General features: G+C 42.2%; 1 protein-coding gene across 1 annotated transcript in view; it reads right to left on the reverse strand.

Annotated features, from left to right (window-relative positions):
- The window catches only part of LOC106579837 (vinexin), a 33,959-nt gene extending 20,308 nt beyond the window's left edge, over window positions 1–13,651 (reverse strand). The window contains exons 1-5 of the mRNA XM_045703361.1: window positions 13,528–13,651; window positions 3,631–3,883; window positions 2,379–2,573; window positions 1,236–1,314; window positions 574–710 (exon numbers count right to left, since the gene is read on the reverse strand). Of these exons, the coding sequence (XP_045559317.1) occupies window positions 574–710; window positions 1,236–1,314; window positions 2,379–2,573; window positions 3,631–3,642 (423 nt within the window). The 5' untranslated portion in view covers window positions 3,643–3,883; window positions 13,528–13,651. The remainder of the gene's footprint in view (window positions 1–573; window positions 711–1,235; window positions 1,315–2,378; window positions 2,574–3,630; window positions 3,884–13,527) is intronic.
- Window positions 13,652–21,994: the final 8,343 nt, after the last annotated feature.

Genomic DNA, 21,994 nt, shown 5'->3' on the forward strand with positions numbered 1-21,994 from the left:
ATTTTGCTGTATGCCAGGAAATGCAGATGAGCTTCATGTTTTACATAAATTCACTGAGAACACCCAATAACACATTTTTTAAATGTATTTTTGTATTTATCCTTAATTTAACTAGTCAAGTCAGTTAAGAACACATTCTTATTTACAATGACGGCCTACCCTGGCAAAACTCAGACAACGCTGGGCCAATTGTGCGCAGCCCTATGGGACTCCCAATCACAGCCGAATGTGATACAGCCTGGATTATATTAACAGTATTACACTTTTCATGTAGCCTCATTTTGGACAGCTAATAGCCTAACCATCAATCAAGCAACATTATAGACTAAACGTTTAAATCCTGTTTCTGCAGGATTATTTTTGCTGCGACAACACTGGTCAAATTAAGATCCTACACCTGTTTGAGTGTACCAAGGAGTTTTTATTATCTGCGTGACCAGATTAAGAAAAAGTCTGGGCCCTAGGGCGATATATGGTTATAATATAATATAATATATAACAATAATATATGCTACTTAGCAGATGCTTTTATGTGTGGTTATGCATGCTGCTATCTGTCTGAGTTCATCTTACTGATCTTGAGGCGATGGGCATCCCTGTTTCATCCACTGGGCCGATCCCAGAGAACTTGATGAGGCGCTCCTCCCTTGTAGCAACCCTGCGTGGCAGAGTGGAAGAGCCCCTGGTCTGGACTCCATTAGAAAGACCCCCTGTTACAGAAAGACAGGACAGATCTGTTATCAAAAGCAATTCTAACAGTCCTCATTTTTCTATTACATTTCAGCTGAGTAGCAGTACGAACATTCAAGCCTTCTTCACCACCATTGCCACTGGGTGGCCACAGAGTGCCACCTGTGAAATTGAGTTTTATTTTTCATTTATGAAACAATTGTATTATTTATGTGTGGTTAATACCCTGCATCATATAATACATTTTAGGGTGATAATAACATGATTGTGAAGGCTTCATTAAAGTTGATGATAAAAAAGATATTATATATACATTAAGCCTTGACATTTGAAACACAGAGTTCTGAGAATCTTTTAGCAGAAGATTGCAGACTGCGACCACAGCACATATCAGTCATGTCTCCATTGAGGGAATTCCAGAGTATTTTGTCTTCTCTCCCACCAAAGATCCCATAATACTTTGCACATTCATGACTTAAACATATTTAAATCAAACTCAAACTGTAGTGCTTTATATGATAATTTCAAGAAAACTATAATCCTACCATTTGATTGAGCAGGGCCATAGTACGATCCAAAACGAAGAGGGTCGGTAAGAGGGTCACTCCCATTGACCTCTGAGACCTAAGATGGAAAATCAAGTCTGATATAAATATTAACAGTCAGAGAGCATGTGACTGTATATATGAATAGTGTGTAAATAGTATTTTTGTTGTCTCTTGGTGTCTTTCCTATATATATATATAACTCTTTATTTATACAAAAAATGTAATATCTTATGTTGTTCTTGTCTATTACTGTTCTGTACTTCGTCGTGTGCTTGTACGTTCTATGTGGACCCCAGGAAGAGGAGCTTCTGCATGTGCAGGAGCTAATGGGGATCTTAATAAACTAAACTAAACTGTGGAAATAGTCTGTAGTGCAGGACACATTATCATATATTGGATTAACCAACACAAATTCAGGTCCTCTATCAATATCCAATATATTCCAATCCAGTGACATAACACTGAACCTGCGATACTAGACAATTCCACAGAAAGGAGCCGTTGTCTCTCAATATAACGTGTGATCTACACTGAGTGTACAAAGCATTAGGAACACCTGCTCTTTCCATGACATAGACTGACCAGGTGAATCCAGGTGAAAGCTATGATCCTTATTGATGTAACTTGTTAAATCCAATTCAATCAGTGTAGAAGAAGGGGAGGAAGACACGTTAAAGGATTTTTAGGCCTTGAGACAATTGAGACATGGATTGTGTATGTGTGCCATTCAGAGGGTGAATGAGCAAGACAAAATATTTAAGTGCTGTTGGGCTTTTCACACTCAACAGTTTCCTGTGTGTATCAAGAATGGTCCACCACCCAAAGGTCATCCAAAGATCTTAATTTGATCACCCTGTTTCGGGAGAACTATCCTGCAATGCAGGACATTTAAAACCTGTAGTGTATTTGAGGTTGAAAAAGGCCTCTGAAGTTTGCAATTTCCACTTAGAAATGTCAGACTTGATTTTCCCTTAAGAAAAATGTATCAACCCCTACATAAATGTACATTAATTATAATTCATATAATAATTCACATTTCCTATTGCTGCAGGATTATTTTCCTGGTGTAGCAAATTGGCTCAAATTAAGATTCTACATCTGTACAATAACCATGTGTATCTCCTTAACAGTTTTGTTTGCCTTAATGAGCTCCACGGGTGGCAGTCTTGTGGAACGGAAGGGGCTGAGAAGGGGGGTGGGGAGTCCCGGGGAGATGACCACCACCTCCTGGGTCAGGTCTGGAGGGGACAGGTGATGCTGCTGGCTGGAGGGAGGGCCATCGTCAGAGAAGACGATACGAGAGCCGTTCAGATGGTCCAGGATGTCCACACGTTGCTACAGGAGAGAGGCAGTTGATCACTACATCTAAACACAGCCATGTCATGTTGTTAATGCTTCTCTCTCTCTCTCTCTCTCTCTCTCTCTCTCTCTCTCTCTCTCTCTCTCTCGCTCTCGCTCTCTCTCTGAGGGAGGTCAGGTGAACTTGTTAACAACATTGTTTTTATGTGGACATTAATTGACCCTAACAGTGGGGCTCCTGGTGAAAATGCCTCTCATTTATTTAAAGCAGAGCAGCAGAAGGATGTGCTGTTCCACCCACTTCATCATCTCCCTTGCAGAGGCTGTAGAAAGGGCCCATTCAGGACCTAGAGCAGGGGGCTGAAACAGGAGAGGCCCATTATAAGCCCATTAACCATCCATTCAGCTGGGCCTTGTGTTCTCCAACTAGGGGGAGTGGCCCAGTCCGAGGGGGTCGAAAAGGGGTCGCTGATGTTGACCGCAGTGAAAGTGCACCAGCGTTAGTGATTCTCCCAAAGCCCTCTCCTGCTCTCTACATGTCTGTGTCAACTGGTCAGCCTCCCTCCTTGCTGCCAAACACTGCCCCTCTTATCCTACTCCTGCGTGTTTGAGTCCACAAGGAGCGTTTCAGCTCTCTCTGTGTGGACTCTGGGGGTCATGGGAAGCTCTTGTGCCTCTCACACAGGATGAAACTGTATCTAGCTATTCCGAGAGATACCATTATGGAGCTAGGACTGGGGCATTTTCATGGAAATTGTAGCCTATAAATACAGTAAAAAGCTGTTATTTTCATTCTAACTTACATGTGTTGTTGTTTTGCCTTGTTGTATAGCATCTTTAAAAGGCACCTCTCTGTATGCTGTTCATGCCAACTCTGCCAAGGCAGACTTCAAACATTATTGTCTCTGACACAGCAAAAGCGATTTGTTTTTAATATCTCTATCAAATCTTCAATACTTTGGGTCTGCCTGAATATGTTTATTCATAGAATTCAGTTCTACTAAGAATCTAACTCTCTTCATGTGGAGTTAGAGAAAGATGTCAGTTTTACTCTCAAATCCTAAATGAACTTTGTGAGTCAAAATGCCTGTACCTGAGACTGCATTTCATTTGTTATGATCCTGGCTGGTCTCTGACGCCAAAGTCTTCGTGTTATGATCCTGGCTGGTCTCTGACGCCAAAGTCTTCGTGTTATGATCCTGGCTGGTCTCTGACGCCAAAGTCTTCGTGTTATGAGCCTGGCTGGTCTCTGACGCCAAAGTCTTCGTGTTATGATCCTGGCTGGTCTCTGACGCCAAAGTCTTCGTGTTATGAGCCTGGCTGGTCTCTGACGCCAAAGTATTCACCTGTGATAAACAAAACACACATACCGGTTAGATGGTGAGCAAATAATTGATATCAAATCACTCACATGCAGAGAACACCATGGTAGCATATTCTCTTACACAACACCCTAAAAGGAGACAAACAGATTTATGGTCAATTACCTCTTATTCCAGAGACAATTGCATTATGCCTTTTAGTTGGATCACGTCCACGTTTTGAAGGCAAATAACCCACACTGGTTGAATCAATGTTGTTGTGAACCAAATCTGGAATACACATTGAATTGACGTCTGTGCCCAGTGGGAAGGGACTGACCAAAGAGCTCAGGAGCTGCCTGCACTGATAAAAGTCACTTACAATGCAACAAACTGTACTTCTTCAGTTATTGGATAATATTTTATAAATGCCGAACATCACTCCCAGAGATCTGAACTTTGATGCAATTCCCGGCAGAAGAGCAGGCAGGCATTCAATACTGAATTATGTGTTCTCTAAAGACGAGTGAATGCATTCCAGATCAAAATAGCATTACCGTCTAGAAAACGTTGCACGTCTATATTGCATGTTAATGTGTAACATCCTTTGTTGGGTCTCTGTGGGATTGATTGATTCATCCTATGCCACAGACCATTCTTTTCAATGGAACATTTAACATTTAATCTCTGAGTCATTAGTCTGTCTGCCAAACAACCTTTTCGTCCATAAATCAAAACTAAGTCATGAGTTGAGTTGACTGGGGTTCTATTAACCCACTGTCAAGGCATTCTGAAAGGAGAACGTTTGTTATCCTCCTTTCCCTGTTACCACAGCAGAGGCCATTCAAAACATGAGTCACAACTCTCCCTTAACTCTTCCATAACATAGAGTGAAAGAGAGCTAGCTGTGGGAATGGCCACCGTGGAGAGAGTGAGCCATGTCAGGCTGAAGTCAAGTCCTAATCACCAGCACCTTGGAAAATCAGATTAGCTGTTTCTACATCAAAGGCCTTGGGGACTCAAAGGGAGGTCATTTCCTCTCCTCTACAGTGGCTCCAAAAGCCCATAATAACAGGGTTGGCATGGAAACGCAAGACCTGAAAAGATCTACAACTGCTACCAAGGGACTTGAGAATTGATACGTGATTATTAAGGCTTTCCATTTGAGATCAACTTTCTCCGACTTGTGCCTTGGCCAGGCGAGGCTGAGAGCTGTCCAAGAGTATTTGGGTTGATGGGTTTTCCATGTGGCCCGTAACTTTACAGACTGTAATCATTATGGTCAGTGCTCAGAGACAGATATATGCACTCTGTCTGTGTACAGTACAACAACACAAGACCAAATGTAGCAGAGAGATCCAATCAGTGTTTCTGGTTCCAGACAATGATGTCACTCTTTCTGACTCATCACCTCCAAATAAATCAGGTTACGTAAGAGGGAAAATATGGGAAATGGGGGATCATTGTCTACAATAATACCATTACAGCTCAGATACAACACAGATGTTAAGACTGCACTAAAAGTAATGATGTTTATGTGAGGGACACCTTAACAGTATATCACACTTGCCAACAATGTAAATCAGTTAGGCTTTCTGGTTGTTTTCACTGTGGTATTTCAACATAAATATTCACACTTCCAATGGCCTTTAGGGCAGGCAGCATTATAGATGTTTGACATCATGTTGGTTTCTCTTGATTCTGTGGCCGTTACAACCCTCAGGTCTGGCTGTATGTGGTGCTCTTTGGGCTGACGTTCACTCTGAGATCCCATCTCACTGATGGATAACTAGACGTGTAATTCATTGGCATTTTGGACAAATAATCTTTCCACATAGGAGGACTGTTCAATCCAATACTCCAAAAGAGCAAACAATTGAGCTCCTTTTTGTTCCAAACACTGCTGCCATTCATGTCTCAACGTCAATCACTGCAGCAATAGGGCTGTCTCTTATTTCTTCTTTTCATGTATAAATATTATACATTGTGTTATAGCTGGAGAGACTCATCTAATCATGATACATGAAGAGGGGGATCAACATGCATTGACTGTTTTGTTACAGACTTTGTAAGAAAACAGCTGCAGACAAACGTCCTCTCAGTTCACAACAGAACACCATTACAATATCTGCTGTAAGGGCGGGATTCAGTGAAACAGCCACTGTGGCACACCCACCCACACTGCATACTGCATAGACATACATAACTTATGCACTGCAAAAATTCATGTGTTCATTAGAATAGTATCCTTTAACATTTTCTGATTCACCACATTACTTCAAATGCACTTCCAATTATGGCTGTAACAATATCGCTTCCTCACTGCAGGTTTGAAAGAATTCCAGCCGAGGTACTTTTAGTATCTTTGGCATCACAACAAAAACAACTTTAAGATCCAATGCAGTGGTTTTTTATCTCAATATCAAATCATAAGTACTGTATTGTGATTGTTTTCAAATTAAAATGGTCAAAAATAAATAAAAAATAGCTTCTTAGCTAAGAGCAATTTCTCAAGCAATAACGTTATTAACTTGTGATGTCACCAGGCAGACCAAAACTCCATCCCAAAACAGGCTGAAATTTCAGGCAGTCTTTTCAAACTAAAAGGGCATTATCATAATTTTCACCATTTTACAGTATTACCCCAACCTCATAGTGTTGAAATATATATAAAACAGGAATATCACGTTTTTGACTGCGCTGGGCCTTTAAAATATAAAATCATAGGTAGAAGTATCTCCATCAGTATGCATTAGAAGCACACAAAAAATGCTTCTCCCTTTGTCTGTGCATTTGGCCTCCACCATTCTCATTACCTAAATTAGTCTGGATGGAGGATGGAGGTCTAACTCTATCAGCCAGAGCTACACATATTACCACTCATAGAGCACCAAACATGATCCAGCCTAATAAGGCAAAATCAGCTGTGATATCTGGCAAAATATCCTGCTCCAGAACCTTGCTTCTCCCCCTGGGATATGTTTACTTTGGACACCCCACACATTCTTATCTGATTACTAACGTTCAAATACCATGACTATCTCTTTCACATGGAGCAGATTCCTCCAACAGTATTAAACAAAGTCAGATACAATTCTACTAATCTAAATGCAATATACTGTATATATGAATAATAAACACCTGCAAAGCTCATCATGTCTGGTATACCATATAGGGTTGAAAATCCAAGATCAGGGCTGGTTTACTACTAGTGAGGAATGTCAGAGTCTGTCGACTTGACTTTGATGTCCAAGATGTTTCTTGTACTCTGGATACCATGATTAAGACACACAGGTATAATTTGGAATGCTCTATTCATTTTGGACATTTCTCACACATGCAATATCTTATGTCAGATTGCTAGAGCTGCAGTGTGCCTTGTGTAATGCCCTCACCATGTCTTCCAGCATCTGCCTTGTGGCCTTATGGGGAAACAACCAGGCTGCTTTGGGACAAGGAAAGAGGATAGATAATTGAATAAATATGACAATAGGAGACAGGGAGGATGTCTGTGTGGTAATCCCTCTCACATGGCCTCACACATCTCTGCTCAATGGAACTCATTTAGTCCCTTTGAACTTTGCCAGATGCTTTGCAATAGACTCACATTTCAAGAGAATGGGGTAGTCAATAAACGTGACTTTACCTTTAATACATAAGCAGTTGTCCATTTAATGAGATAATGGTTCACAAACTCAGATGTTAGATACAGATACAGAGATCAGTAGAGACCAGTAGACTAATTAGATTGAGACAACAGACTACTGTACTTTGCAGAGAGAGAGGAAGTAGGAGGTGGTGTTAGTTACAGTAACAGTGCACTATGATGCAGTGTTAGTCAGCATGGGGTCACTGAACTTCACCACTCCCTGCTGCTGATTCCCAGGAAATCTATGGGACGTTTCCCTCACGGCCCAGAATAGCAACGGTGTAACTGAATAGAATGGAGACGCACAGTTACATAGGTCAAGGAACCGACTCGATAACTAACAGCAAAGCTGCTGTATGACTATATCAGTGACGTGCAATCAGGGTAGGCAGGGCAAGCAATGCTGTGATAATCAAATAAAAAAAACTGTTATGAAAAGCCAAATAGAAAATATAATTGTATATTTTTTTATCATTATTTTTGTTATCTAATGTTTTTTCCCAATGTTTCTGGTGGTTTTTAGGCTCAAAATCAGAAAATGTGCTAAGAATGCTACAAAACCATAGGAAAGGTGTCAAGGTATGCATGCCTTCCATTCAAATCCATTCAAATTGTTGTCGGGAGTGGTCTTTCCTGACTCCAGTCACTTTTGACTAGGCCTCGCTGCTTTGCCTAGCTTCCTTCGTTGCATTGAGCCGATTTCAGATTTTGTGCATGCATATTAACTAAACATTTGGGCGTGTGTACATAATTTGGCACTTGCATCCCTTGAACTGAACAAAGCTAGCGAGCAAGGAAAACAGTCTGACAAATGGACACTATACTGCACCTTCTAGGCAGAGTTCCTCTGTCCAGTGTCTGTGTTCTTTTGCCCATCTTAATCTTTTCTTTTTATTGGCCAGTCTGAGATATGGCTTTTTCTTTGCAACTCTGCCTCGAAGGCCAGCATCCCGGAGTCGCCTCTTCACTGTTGATGTTGAGACTGGTGTTTTGCGGGTACTATTTAATGAAGCTGCCAGTTGAGGACTTGTGAGGCATCTGTTTCTCAAACTAGACATTCTAATGTACTTGTCCTCTTGCTTAGTTGTGCACTGGGGCCTCCGGGTTCACCCACGACTGTACTCCCTGTTTACACTACTGTTACTCACTGTTTACTATCTATGCATAGTCACTTTTCCCTACCACCATGTACAAATTACCTCGACTAACCTTTACCCCCGCACGTTGGCTCGGTACCGGTACCCCCTGAATATAGCCTCATTATTGTTATTTTATTGCGTTACTTTTTATTTATTTTTTATTTTATACTTTAGTTTATTTAGTAAATATTTTCTTAACTCTATTTTCTTAGAACTGCATTGTTGGTTAAGGGCTTTTAAGTAAGCATTTCACGGTAAGGTCTATACTTGTTGTATTCGGCGCACATGACAAATAAAATTTGCTTTGATTTGACAACATCCCTTTGATGCATTTGATTAATCAAGCTCAAATTTTGTTTTGATGAGACACTTTTGTGATGTTTTGAATTGCATTTTTCAGTCATTTTGATTGTTGGACATTTTGTTAGAATCTTATTATATATGTGTGTGTAATAATATTTCACATAATAATATAATTATTATTTGTGTGTGTGTGTGTGTGTGTGTGTGTGTGTGTGTGTGTGTGTGTGTGTGTGTGTGTGTGTGTGTTTGTGTGTGTGTGTGCATGTTGTGAAAGCCTATGGAGTTTGTGTTGTAAATTATTCTGATTAAATGTGTCCATATATTGGTATTTTAGTGACACCTATTAGTTGTTTGGTTGTAACTGTGGATGTTACATCGGTCTATGGCTGAGCTGAGTTAAGCAGTGTTTCATTTCGTTGGATGATATAAAATATGACGCCATCGTCGGCTATCGCTTGTGTACACTATCTTTGCTACATTGGTATTTACATTTGGTGAAAATTGTTTGTCAATCTCAGTTAATTGCCTATGTCACTCTGGTTGTTGGAGCGATCTGTCGTATGGTTGATCAAGGTTTTTTGTGAGTAAATCTGTCTTTGATAATAGCTAGTGCAGCGTTTCCCAAGCTCAGTTCTCGGGACCCCAAGGGGTGCACATTTAGATTTTTGCCCTAACACTACACTGCTGATTCAAATGATCAAAGCTTGATGATTAGTTGATTATTTGAATCAGCTGTGTAGTGCTAGGGCAAAAACCAAAACGTGCACCCATGGGGTCCCGAGGACCGAGTTTGGAAAACCCTGAAAGTGCCTACACAGCCAACGACCTCACAGTACATCACTGGACTATATTAGCTTTCATCCTAGCCGATAACGTACGGGGACATTTTTCATATATTTGCTTTAATCTTCAATCCCATAAATAACTTTTATTACAAGAAGGTGTTTCACAACAGGATTTCTCTAAGCACCAGTATTTTTTTATGGTCAAGTGTTGCAATAGGATGATCTCATGAAAAATGAGTTGGCACTCTGTTTCTCTGTCACCCAGATTTCTCCTCTGCTCATCTCCTCCTCTTCTCTGCTGTAGGAGGCCACTGGGCAAAAACTGGTTGAATCAACTTTGTTTCCACATAATTTCAACAAAAACATTCAATATGATGACATTGAATCAATGTGAAAAACTGATTGGATTTGGAAAAAGTCATCAGTCTAAAGGTGGTGCAAGCTCCCAAGTGGTGCAGTGGTCTAAGGCGCTACATCGCAGTGCTAGAGGCGTCACTACAGACCCGGGTTTGATTCCAGGCTGTATCACAACTGGCCGTGATCAGGAGTCCCATAGGGTGGTGCACAATTGGCCTAGCGTTGTTCGAGTTAGGTGAGGGTTTGGCCGCGGGGGCTTTACAAGTAGGCCATCATTGTAAATAAGAATTTATTCTTATCTGACTTGCCTAGTTAAATAAAAAGGCAATGTTATCTTTTCTTCACCCAAGTTTTCACCTACATCCATGGTGAAATGTATTGTTGATTTCACATTGAATTCATGTTAGTTGACAACTCAACCAATTGTAAATCAAAACTAGACGTTGAAATGACATCTGGGCTCAGTGGGAATTTTCCTGTGACTCGGCCCAACTCTGACCTCTTCCACATCACCTCCACCAACTCCTCATCCATTGCATTGTTCTCCAGGGAGTATGGTTGTCAGGACAGCGACAAAATACACCTCATAAGTTGTTGTTCTGGTTGTCGCGGTGGCGACCCCTGAACTTCTGCTACCAACAGTATCACCACAACAGGCAGCCTGCCAGGGCCCCAGCAGGGTAGAGGGAGAGTCTACAGTCAGTTGGAATAACAATAGAAAAACTTGTCTTCATGCCAAACCTCATGGAAACATTTTTCAGCTTGAAAGAGAATGGACGAAACTCAAACTCGAAACTCAGTTCATGGAAGTATCATATAGGGCTGGGAATTGCCAGGGACCTCACAATACAATATTATCACGATACTTAGGTGCTGATGCGATATGTAGTGCAATTCTCACGATTCTATATGTATTGCGATTCGATACTGCAATTTGATGTTCCGAAGACAGCGCATGAGAGAAAAGAGAGTGTGAGAGAAAAGAGAGTATGAGAGAAAAGAGAGAGTATGAGAGAAAAGAGAGAGTATGAGAAAATGTGTTTTGATCAGTCATGGAAATAAAAGTGCTGAAAACATGTTGGCTCACTATTTAAAAGAAGATAGAGAACAGGCTATAAGAAAATACAGGAGTTTGGTGTAGGTACATCTGACTAGCCCTATTTAACACTATCTAGCAAAACATTTTTATAATATCACAATATGTTACTGTATCCCCCATCACTAGTATCATAGATTGAGTATAGTGAAATTGGCGTGCAAAGTCACTTTATGGATAACTCGATTTGACACCTAAAAAAGTGCACGCAACTAATCAAAGTAGAAACATCCTCTCTATTCATTGTATTTCTATGACTGACCACCTCCATTGGCCTCTGTGTGTGGGGCTGTGTTTAGCAGAAGGAGCAGGTTAATCATTGACTCCATAATGTTGTTCCCAGCCATGAGAACGGATCTAAGTCCTGCTCAGAGTTAGACTAATAAGGACAGACCAAAACACAGACATGTCTGCTTAAGGTGGTCATTTTGTTTGTTTGTGTGTTCCTGTAGTGTAGTGCAATACAGGTCCTGAAAACATCTGGGTTTTCTTTAATATCAGACAGCATAAAGATCCCTTCATCTGCATGTATCCTTTAATGGAAATATATATATATATATATTATTTTACGTTTGGGCAAAAACTGATTGAATCAACTATGTTTCCACATCATTTCAACCCCAAAACTCTATGTGATGACATTGAATCAACGTGGAAAACGGATTGGATTTTCAACAAATCATCATCGTAAGGGCATTTTGTCTTTTTTTCACCCAACTTTTAACCTAAATCCAATGACATTAAATGTTTTGTTGATTTCACAATGAATTCCAGTTAGTTGAAAACTCAATCAAATCTAAATCAAAACTGACATCTGTGCCCAATGGGCCATGTCTGGTCTTGCACAACTGCTCACCAGATGAGTAGGAGTCAGGTAATGCCTTATCAAATAAGCTCACACAATGTAGTAAATTCCAGGGGATAAGTTTCGTGTGAAAGCCTTAAACCTGAAAAGACCGTCAATATATTTTAGCTTGAACAGGATGTAAGATCATCGCAAATCCTTTTCAAAGACCTGAGGGGTGACTCATCATCAGGTTGTTATTATAAAGATGTTCTCTAAAGTATCCTACAAGGTTAATCACACACTCCTGCCTTGTCTCCAGACTGCAACTTGGCCCATGTGAACACACAGCCGTAGACCATACAAGGACCTGGACCCGGCCTGTTTATCACATGCGTTTATTGAGCGATACACACATTTATCAGAAGGAAACTATTCTGCCTCCTTGTATGGTGATCCCTCCCCTCAGTCTGCTGCTTGGGGGAGACATGGCTTCAGTGTTACTTGTCAATGGAGATACTACATGTTCCCTGCTGGATTAGATGCTCTTCATCAGACATACCATAGCCTCACTTTGAGGGGGCCGCTAATAATATGACTGCTGAACCAGAGAGTGTTTGGAGTTTTCAGGGAGGTTACTGTACTCACATTAGGGCTCATGCAGTGCTATGCAAGGTAGTTCAGCCTTTACACACCTTTATTTTTGTAATTATGACTATTATAATTTTTTTTAAATCAGAGTGAGTATAGGCTGTGGTGATGGAGCAAGAGAGATCTCAGAAGAGCTCCAAGAGGATCAGTGCAGGGTGTAGAAATCCTCCTGACATCCACAATAACCCCCAAGGTAAAGGGTGAACAAGTCTGGAGCCAGTGGGCCCTGTGTTAGTGTCCCAGGGAAGTGTCCCTGACAGGGATGTTTATTTCCACATGTGTCACATCATGGGAATCACACCTCTATACAGAGTTAATAAGAAAGCCCCCATGATTACAGTACAGTATTTCCAAACCCGTGGGCAGAGCAGTGAGTACCAACCATAATAGCACAGCCCCCTCCTCTCATGCCCACCCTCTGTGTTCCTGTAATGTGACAGGGGGTGCCTCAGAGCTGCCCTCTCCTCTCCTCCACACAATCATCCACATGCCACAACTCAGACTGCTACTCTAGGACAGTTCCTAAATCACAGCATTGACGTCATCACTGAGGGTAGCAGAATAAAACAGCCTCTTTTGTCAGAATGAGACAGCCTTAACGTAAGTATATTTATATTGTACTGGGTCTCGCTGTATGGCCATCCTCTCAGTTTACTGAGAGTCTCTAAAAAAAAAAAAACACTGACAAATTCCTGGGGAAGTCTGCCTCACTAATCCTGTGAAGCAAGCAAGGAGCAGACAGGCCGACAGGCAGGTTAATCAACTCCTCAATAAAAACAGAGCAAAGCACAACCTAGCACAACCACGTGATTACATAGTTACATAGTTAGTGCAAAATATCTGTCTGGCTATATCGGACAAGTGTATCTAATGCTATGTCATCCTACAGTACTGCCTCATCATAGGAAAAATGTAGGCTACTCACCTCTGAAGCAGAATCCCAGGGAACAACACACCTCTCAAAGTCCTGTCTGCTCCGTGGTGCATGTAAGCCCAATATGTTGTGGGCAGTCAGTCTCCACTCGTGCTCTCTCTTTCCCGCCCGCCCGCCCTCCCTCCCTCCCTCCCTCCCTCCCTCCCTCCGTCCCTCTCTCTCTCTCTCTCTGGACTTGCTCCGCCTGTGAAGGACTTCCCGGTTGACAGGCGTAGCCATGGCAACCCCTGGGCCGTGTTCAAAAGGCACCCTCCTCTTGGCTTGTCAGTGTGGGGCTCCTTCAATGAAGAGGGCCCATTGTTGTGATAAGGTGATATTTCACAGCGCAGTGTTAACCAAAGGGGAATGCAAATAGTTCATCACCTCCACCTCCCCAACACCCCACACTATCACACACCCCTCTCTCTGTCGCTTTCTCTCCCATGACTCCCTCTCTTTTGTGCTGCTGTTTGTTTGTGTCTGTTCTGGGGGCACATACAGGCCAGGTCTCTGGCCAGTCAAAGGGATGGGAGTAGAGAGGAGGGGAGGGGAGAGAAAGAGCTCTCTCAGTCCAGGAGGGTTCTCTGATGATCCTCTGGCATCATTAGTCTTTTGGGGGGTCCACCCCATGTATCCTACTGACACTGGAGCCACCACTAGACCCTAGACAGACAGAGCTGGTCTCTCTCACATCCCCCGCCCTTCCACACATCCCTGATATCCAACTACAGCACGTTAGTACGATGACTAAAGATAAACTATATGTGAGGGTAGGTGAATCCATTTTAATATGCTTCAGCCATTCTGTTTTCAAATATCTAATTTGCCTTTCATAATATTTAGCCCTTGGGGCACACAGCCCATACATCAAGTGCATGAGATATTACAGTACATCATGGCACTATACTGTGTTAAAGTGAAGAGAGAAGCACACTCTCATATTCCTTAGTTGTTCTCTCTACCATACATGGAAAATTAAGACTGGGTTCTCCAGTTTGTCTGCAGTGTTTGCCAATGGAGAGAAACTGTATTAAACCCTGAAGTTTTGTATGCTGACATAAATGTTTCTGTCACATGTTTCTCAGGTACTGAGTTAACCTTTACACGTTCCACGTTGCAGGTGGTAGTCCACTCACCTTTATTGCACTTTAACCTTCCAGACAGACCAGCTATAAACTAGAAATGATTTGATAAGCTGTGTGCGTGTGTGTGTGTGTGTGTGTGTGTGTGCGTGCGTGCGTGCGTGTAAGCCCCTCTCCTTGGCCAGTTCCAGGTTGGAATTGAAAGAGTCAACTCTTTTTTAATCCTTCAGCGGTCTGGCTTGGGACAGTGAAACTCAGGCAAATACCAGGCAGTATTTACTTATTGAGTCTGCACCCCTTTTCTGGAGGTTGTTTTTGCTAAAGGAAGCAGAGTTTTTCAGCCCTAGGAGAAGAAATGGTTCTGGATAGTTTGGCCTGTAGTGGAGGAGGCTATAGGTCCCAGTTAGGGAAGTCAGGCAGGCACAGTCCCCCGCTGTGACCCAATCCTGCACCCTGTCACTCTGTGGCTCAATGAGGTGCAAGAGGTGATCGCTGCTTTGGCCGAGGACCCAGCACCTCTCTCACAAACACCCCCCCTAACTCTTCTCTCCTTCTCTCTCCCCTATACACATACATATCTTTCTCTCTCACTGTCATCTTGTCTGTACCTCCCTCCAATGAGAAATACTATATTTGGAGAGATGGGAACTGTAGCTTGTTTCACTATCCCACTGAGTTCATAGCATGGTTTTTGTAACAGTGATGGGATCCTAATAAGTTAACCCTAGCCACTCTCAAGCTCTGTACCAGACTGGTAAATCCCACCTAGCAACTTTCACCTGCAGCAAAACCCATTCAATCCTGTCCTGTCTCAGTGGTATTTTCCTGGATGTTCCAGTATGTTTCCATCAAACCCTGTCCTACCTCAGTGGTATTTTCCTGGATGTTCCAGTATGTTTCTATCAAACCCTGTCCTACCTCATTGGTATTTTCCTGGATGTTCCAGTATGTTTCTATCAAACCCTGTCCTACCTCAGTGGTATTTTCCTGGATATTCCAGGATGTTTCTATGAAACAATCGTGTGGGTCATTAAAATCCCAAATGCCAAGCCAAGTGAGTAAATACATCACAACATAAATCTCTATCACATACCAGTGAACTACCTCACTTGATGATGGCTATAGGCTGCATACTTTTACTACTGCTTAGGAAAAACATTTCCTAGTAAAGCACTAGACTACAGTATCTGAATATATAGCAAAATGAATCATGCATTTGGAATTAAACAATCAAAACTGCCCATAAAAGGAACTATTTGGTTTCCATCAAGCCTTTAAGATTTAATACCTAGTAGTATAATCCTATTATAAGTATTGTAGTATTATACTAAGTATTGCTGAACACTGAAAGACGTTTAATATAAAAACTGTGTCACGGTTATCGTTGGTAATGGAGGACCAAAACGCAGCAAGCTCATCTTGACGTTTATTAACTCATAATGAACGTACAAAAATAACAAACAAGAGCACGCACGATCAACAGACAGTCTGGCAAGGCACAAGGCTAAACACAGAACAATCTCCCACAAATACACAGACAAACACACCCAACTAATATAGGACTTCCAATCAAAGGCAACACCACACAGCTGCCTTCAATTGGAAGTCCACCCCAATTAACTCAACATAGAAATAGATCAACCAGACTACACATAGAAATACATCAACATAGGCCATAACTCAAAACCCGGAAATAATAAATCAAACGCCCTCCTAACTAACACACCACCCTGAACCACATAAAACAAATACCCTCTGCCACCGCCTGACCAAACTAAAATGACAATTAACCCTTATACTGGCCAGGACGTGACAAACTGTCAGTTCAGCTGGTTTATCCTTAGGTGACCTTTGCCTAAATGATCACCACTGTCTCCCATATAGCCTAAATGATCACCACTGTCTCCCATACAACCTAAATGATCACCACTGTCTCCCATACAGCCTAAATGATCACCACTGTCTCCCATACAGCCTAAATGATCACCACTGTCTCCCATACAGCCTAAATGATCACCACTGTCTCCCATACAGCCTAAATGATCACCACTGTCTCCCATACAGCCTAAATGATCACCACTGTCTCCCATACAGCCTAAATGATCACCACTGTCTCCCATACAGCCTAAATGATCACCACTGTCTCCCATACAACCTAAATGATCACCACTGTCTCCCATACAGCCTAAATGATCACCACTGTCTCCCATACAGCCTAAATGATCACCACTGTCTCCCATACAGCCTAAATGATCACCACTGTCTCCCATACAACCTAAATGATCACCACTGTCTCTCATACAGCCTAAATGATCATCACTGTCTCCCATACAGCCTAAATGATCATCATTGTCTCCCATACAGCCGGACACACACTGAGTGGACAAAACAATAGGAACACCTTCCTGATATTGAGTTGCACTCCCTTTTGCTCTCAGAATAGCCTTAATTCGTTGGGCATGGACTCTACAAGGTGTTGAAAGCATTCCACAGGGATGCTAGCACATTTGAACTCCAATGCTTCCCACAGTTGTGTCAAGTTGGCTGGATGTTGTTTGGGTGATGGACCATTCTTGATACACACGGGAAACCTGAAGGTGAGAACCCAGCAGCATTGCAGTTCTTGACACAGTCATACCCCGTTCAAAGGCACTTAAATATTTTGTCTTGCCCATTCACCCTCTGAATGGCACACATACACAATCCATTCAAGGCTTAAAAAGCCTTTGACTCATCTCATCCACTTCATCTACACTGATTGAAGTGGATTTAACAGGTAACATCATTAAGAGATCATAGCTTTAACCTGGATTCACCAGGTCAGCATATGTCATGGAAAGATAATATTTTGTACACTCAGTGTACAATGTGACAGTGTTCTTACAATGCCTTTCAGAAGGACACAACAGCACCATGGGGGTTGTTGGTTTGTTTTACTTGTACACAAACCTTTGGTGACAGCGGTCGGTCCATCTCCCAACCCTATGAGCCATAATGCTGACTGATGGTGAAGCCAACCATTCCCATGCATACCTCTGCTTAGACTCTCCTTAGGGGAATGCTCTTCTGAGAGTTAATCTATGATAAGAAACCTCTATTTCTTTCTCTCTATCAGCACTAAGATGCACAGCACTTATGCACCCTGAGTATCAGAGTAGAGGAATGGACACAGGAAGATATGCTTGTGGCGGTTTGCCCAAAGAAGAATCTGAATAATCATTATCCATTTGGTGCTCTCAAGGTCATCTACTACTAGGATAAAACAACCCAGCTAGGGCCTCCTGAGTGGCGCAGCGGTCTAAGGCACTGCATCACAGTGCTTGAGGCTTCGTTACAGACCCAGGTTTGATCCCAGGCTGTGTCACAACCAGCCGTGACCGGGAGTCCCATAGGACGGCGCACAATTGGCCCAGCGTTGTCCGGTGTAAGGGAGGGTTTGGCTGGGGGGGCTTTACTTGGCTCATTGTGCTCTAGCGACTCCGTGTGGTGGGCCAGGCGCCTGCAGGCTGACTTGGATAGTCAGTTGAACAGTGTTTCTTCTGACATATTGGTGCGGCTGGCTTCCGAGTTAAGCGGGCAGGTGTTAAGAAGCGCGGTTTGGCGGGTCATGTTTCGGGGGACGCATGACTCGACCTTTGCCTCTCCCGAGCCCTTTGGAGAGTTGCCGTGATGAGACAAAATCGAAATTGTGGAGAGAAAAGGGGGTACATTTTTTTTTTTTTAACAAGCTAAACAGAGAACAAGCCCCAAAACCATAGAAGTGGAAATGATGGTTAAATTACTAGTAAGCCCTTCACATACAGTATGGTAACAAAATGATCATGATAAAACAGTGGCATGTTGAATGAACGAATGAACAAATGAACGTATACAGTATGTGTACATGAACATGCACAGCATAACCAGAAGTACAGTACTGAAGTGGTTTCATTCAGCATAGCTCTTAGCCCAAAACAACAGCCACGGAAACAGCAGAAACCTGTTTTTCCGTGGAGTTCTGATTCCTATCTGCTCAACCATATACAGTGAAAGATAGCTCCTCCCTAACAAAATGTTAGAACTCTACCAGAACTACTTGGCTGTTACTGTTTTACAATATTCAGACAAAAAGTAATTGACACACATGGAGAACTCAAGATAAACAGAGTTCCAGTTCCCACAGTTCAAGTGTATAATCCTGTCATTACGCTCCTGATCTCTTCAGTCCTCTAAGTGATAGAGCAAAAGAGAGAGAGCGGGAGTCTCACATTATGAACTGTTTTTTAGTCTTGGTGTGGAGAGAGAGAGAGAGAGAGAGAGAGAGAGAGAGAGAGAGAGAGAGAGAGAGAGAGAGAGAGAGAGAGAGATGTACTTACAGAGCAGTGCAGGCTGAGTAGAGAGGTGTTCTTGGTTCTTGAGAAAGAAAAAGGAGGGAGGGAGAGAACCACTGCTGCTCTTTCTCATTCTCTCCAGCCAACAGTGTCTTTTATCTTCTGCGAGCTTGAGTTTGAAGGTTTTTTTATGTGTCAGTGAGTGACTGTATGTGTGTATGTATGTGTGTGTGTGTGTGTGTGTGTGTGTGTGTGTGTGTTTGAGCATGCCCCCCCCCCACTACACTATACAGTGACTTTGTAATAGTTTCCATCTGCAGCTGGAAATAATAGAAATTCCCATGCAGGCACAGCCTCAGTGGCACCGACCTTTTGTGTTTCATGAGCAGGAACCGAGGAGGCCATTTCCATAGCCATCTAAATAAACAGACTTTTGTTTGAGATAGATCCAGTAATAGCATGGTGCTCCATTCACAGTCTAAGGCCTGTGTGAGCAGCCTGGTCTCGTAGACTAGACGTAACATAGTAAATGTAAATCTGACTTGCATTAGTATGATATGTTACGTTTGGTGTGGTTACAAAAGACAGAAGGTTACTTGGTTGGGGTGGATGGGTGGGAGTATTGCGCGAGCGTCTAGCAACCCAAATGTTGAGAGTTTGAATCTCATCACGGACTACTTTAGCATTTTTTCTAATCAGCAACTTTTCAACTACTTACTACTTTTTAGCTACTTAGCAACTACTTAACATGTTAGCTAACTCTTCCCCTAACCCTAATCCTAACCCTTACCTTAACCCTTTTAGCTAACCCTTCCCCTAACCTTAACCTTTTTAGCTAACCCTTCCCCTAACTCCTAACTTAACCCCAACCTTAACCTTAACCCCTAGCCTAGCTAATGTTAGCCACCTAGCTAGAATTCGTAAAATATCATACGTTTTGCAAATTTGTAGCATACAATACGAATTGTAATTTTTAACATATCATACGAAATGTGTGATGGACATCCACAAATGAATACATACCATATGAAACGTAACATATCATACTAAATGGAGAGTCTCGGATTTACGTACAGAATAATAAGAAATGCTCTGAAAAAAGGTTGGTGTGAGAGAACGAGATGCAGATTTGCTAAACTAAACCTTGAGTCATAATGTAAGTTGACACAAAGCAATGAATACCCTGCTAGGGTTGCTATCTCTGCACGAATACACAAATTCAAAATACAGACCTGGGCTCACGCTAACACACTTAGTCACACATTTACATTATATACACATGCCCAAAGCTGGAGGAGAGGAATCAGTGTTTCCATGGTCTGCTCCAAAAGCAGTCATCCCCATGCTGCAAAGGCAGGCCTCTCTTGCCCACCCAGTTTGGGAATTAGTGTGTTGCAGAGGAAAGTACTGTAGTATGTAGCAGGACAGCAGTGTAAAGTGGACACATTGGTAACTGCTTTCTACTTTAGAATATCAAACATGCTGAAGAACAAGAAACTCATGGAATGTGGTAGTGGTTGGAGAAATTACCTTTAAACTGTTGTAATGACAGCTGTTATGACAGCAGTATTAACAACCTGTTTCTCAACATAAACAACCTGTGTAGAAGTAGAGATAATCTGGTCCAGAAAGTGTACTTACAGTACAGGTACAAAGCTATTCCTCCTGTTTCGGTTCACAGAGTTCCTTAGTTTTGTTGTTATTCCTGACAACCTGTGGTAGAGAGGCTGGCTCGCCCCTCTGTCTTTCCCAGTGTCTGACTCAGTCCTCAGATATTCTTCAGGCCCATGGTGGACTAGTGGATTCCTCCTCTCTCTGGCTCTCTCTATCTCTCTCTGTCCTGACTGCAACCCAGCTCTGCTCTACCATCCAAGATAAATATTTAACAGCCTGGCTGTGCCGTGAGATCAACAACCCTCTCTGTTCCCCTCCCTCCACATTATCTCCTCATGAGAGAAAACCAACTGTTCCAGGCTTCCAGCATCATGTCACCTTACCATCAGCTGAGTCACACCAACCATAAATTAAGAAGAAAGGTGTATAAGAGATTGATATTTAGTGGGTTATGGCATTGGTTTCAATGTGGCTCAAGTCACACAACTGGTCGTGGCTTTGTTAGAATGTTAAACTTGTGGGCCTGTGATCTGCCTCTTAAAATTAGAAGGCGTAGCCTAGCTCTTCATTAACAGTGTAACACTGCCACTTAGTGGTCAAATTAAGTATTAACCCAACATAATTTTCAACGTTGCCTAAAGTAGGAATTATGGGTTAGGGTTTAGGGTTATGGTTATGGTTAAGGTTGAGCCTGGGTGTTGACATGAAGCTAAGATTAGTGCTGGGGTTAGCGATTTTGGGGCCCGTTTCAAAATGCTTTTGAGGGGCCCACCATACCCTACAAAAGAGAAAAATGTCCATGGACATTATCTGCTTTGATTATTATTATCCCACAATTGAAAATATATCTTTCAAAACCTATTTTAGAAGAGAAAATTATGCTGCCACCATAATACATGAAAACACAGAGGGTTTTAATATGTGTTGTGTTGTATTAGACTTGACCCAAACCGGTAGTTTTTCCTTTTGGCCAAAAAGTAAGAATATTTGTCTTGCGGTATTAGTTAATGGCCTTGTTGCAAAAATAATGAATGATTTGGAGTGGATTTTTTTTAACACAGGCTTCCTCCTTTTAACTTTGGCATATAGGCCAGTAATGTGGAGTGAATACAATGTTGTTGATCCTCTGTATTTTCAAGTATTGTGGTGGCACTGGCAGCATCATATTATGGGTATGCTTGTAACCGGCAGGGACTAGGGAGTTTGTCAGGATTTAAAAAAATTGAACGAGCAAAGCCCAAGTAAAAAGTTTGAGAAAAACCCTCTGTAGTTGTCATGCCTGCTCCCGCTCCCCCTCTCTGGTGCTCGAGGGCGCCAGGCTGCCCATCATTACGCACACCTGTCACCATCGTTACGCGCATCAGCGCTTCATTGGACTCACCTGGACTCCTTCACGTTTTTGATTGCCTCCCCTATACCTGTCTATTCCTCCGTTTCATCCCTGTGTCAGTATTAATGTCGTTTTGTTTCCCC

The sequence above is a fragment of the Salmo salar genome, chromosome ssa20, assembly GCF_905237065.1.
Source record: "Salmo salar chromosome ssa20, Ssal_v3.1, whole genome shotgun sequence".
NCBI lineage: Eukaryota > Metazoa > Chordata > Actinopteri > Salmoniformes > Salmonidae > Salmo > Salmo salar.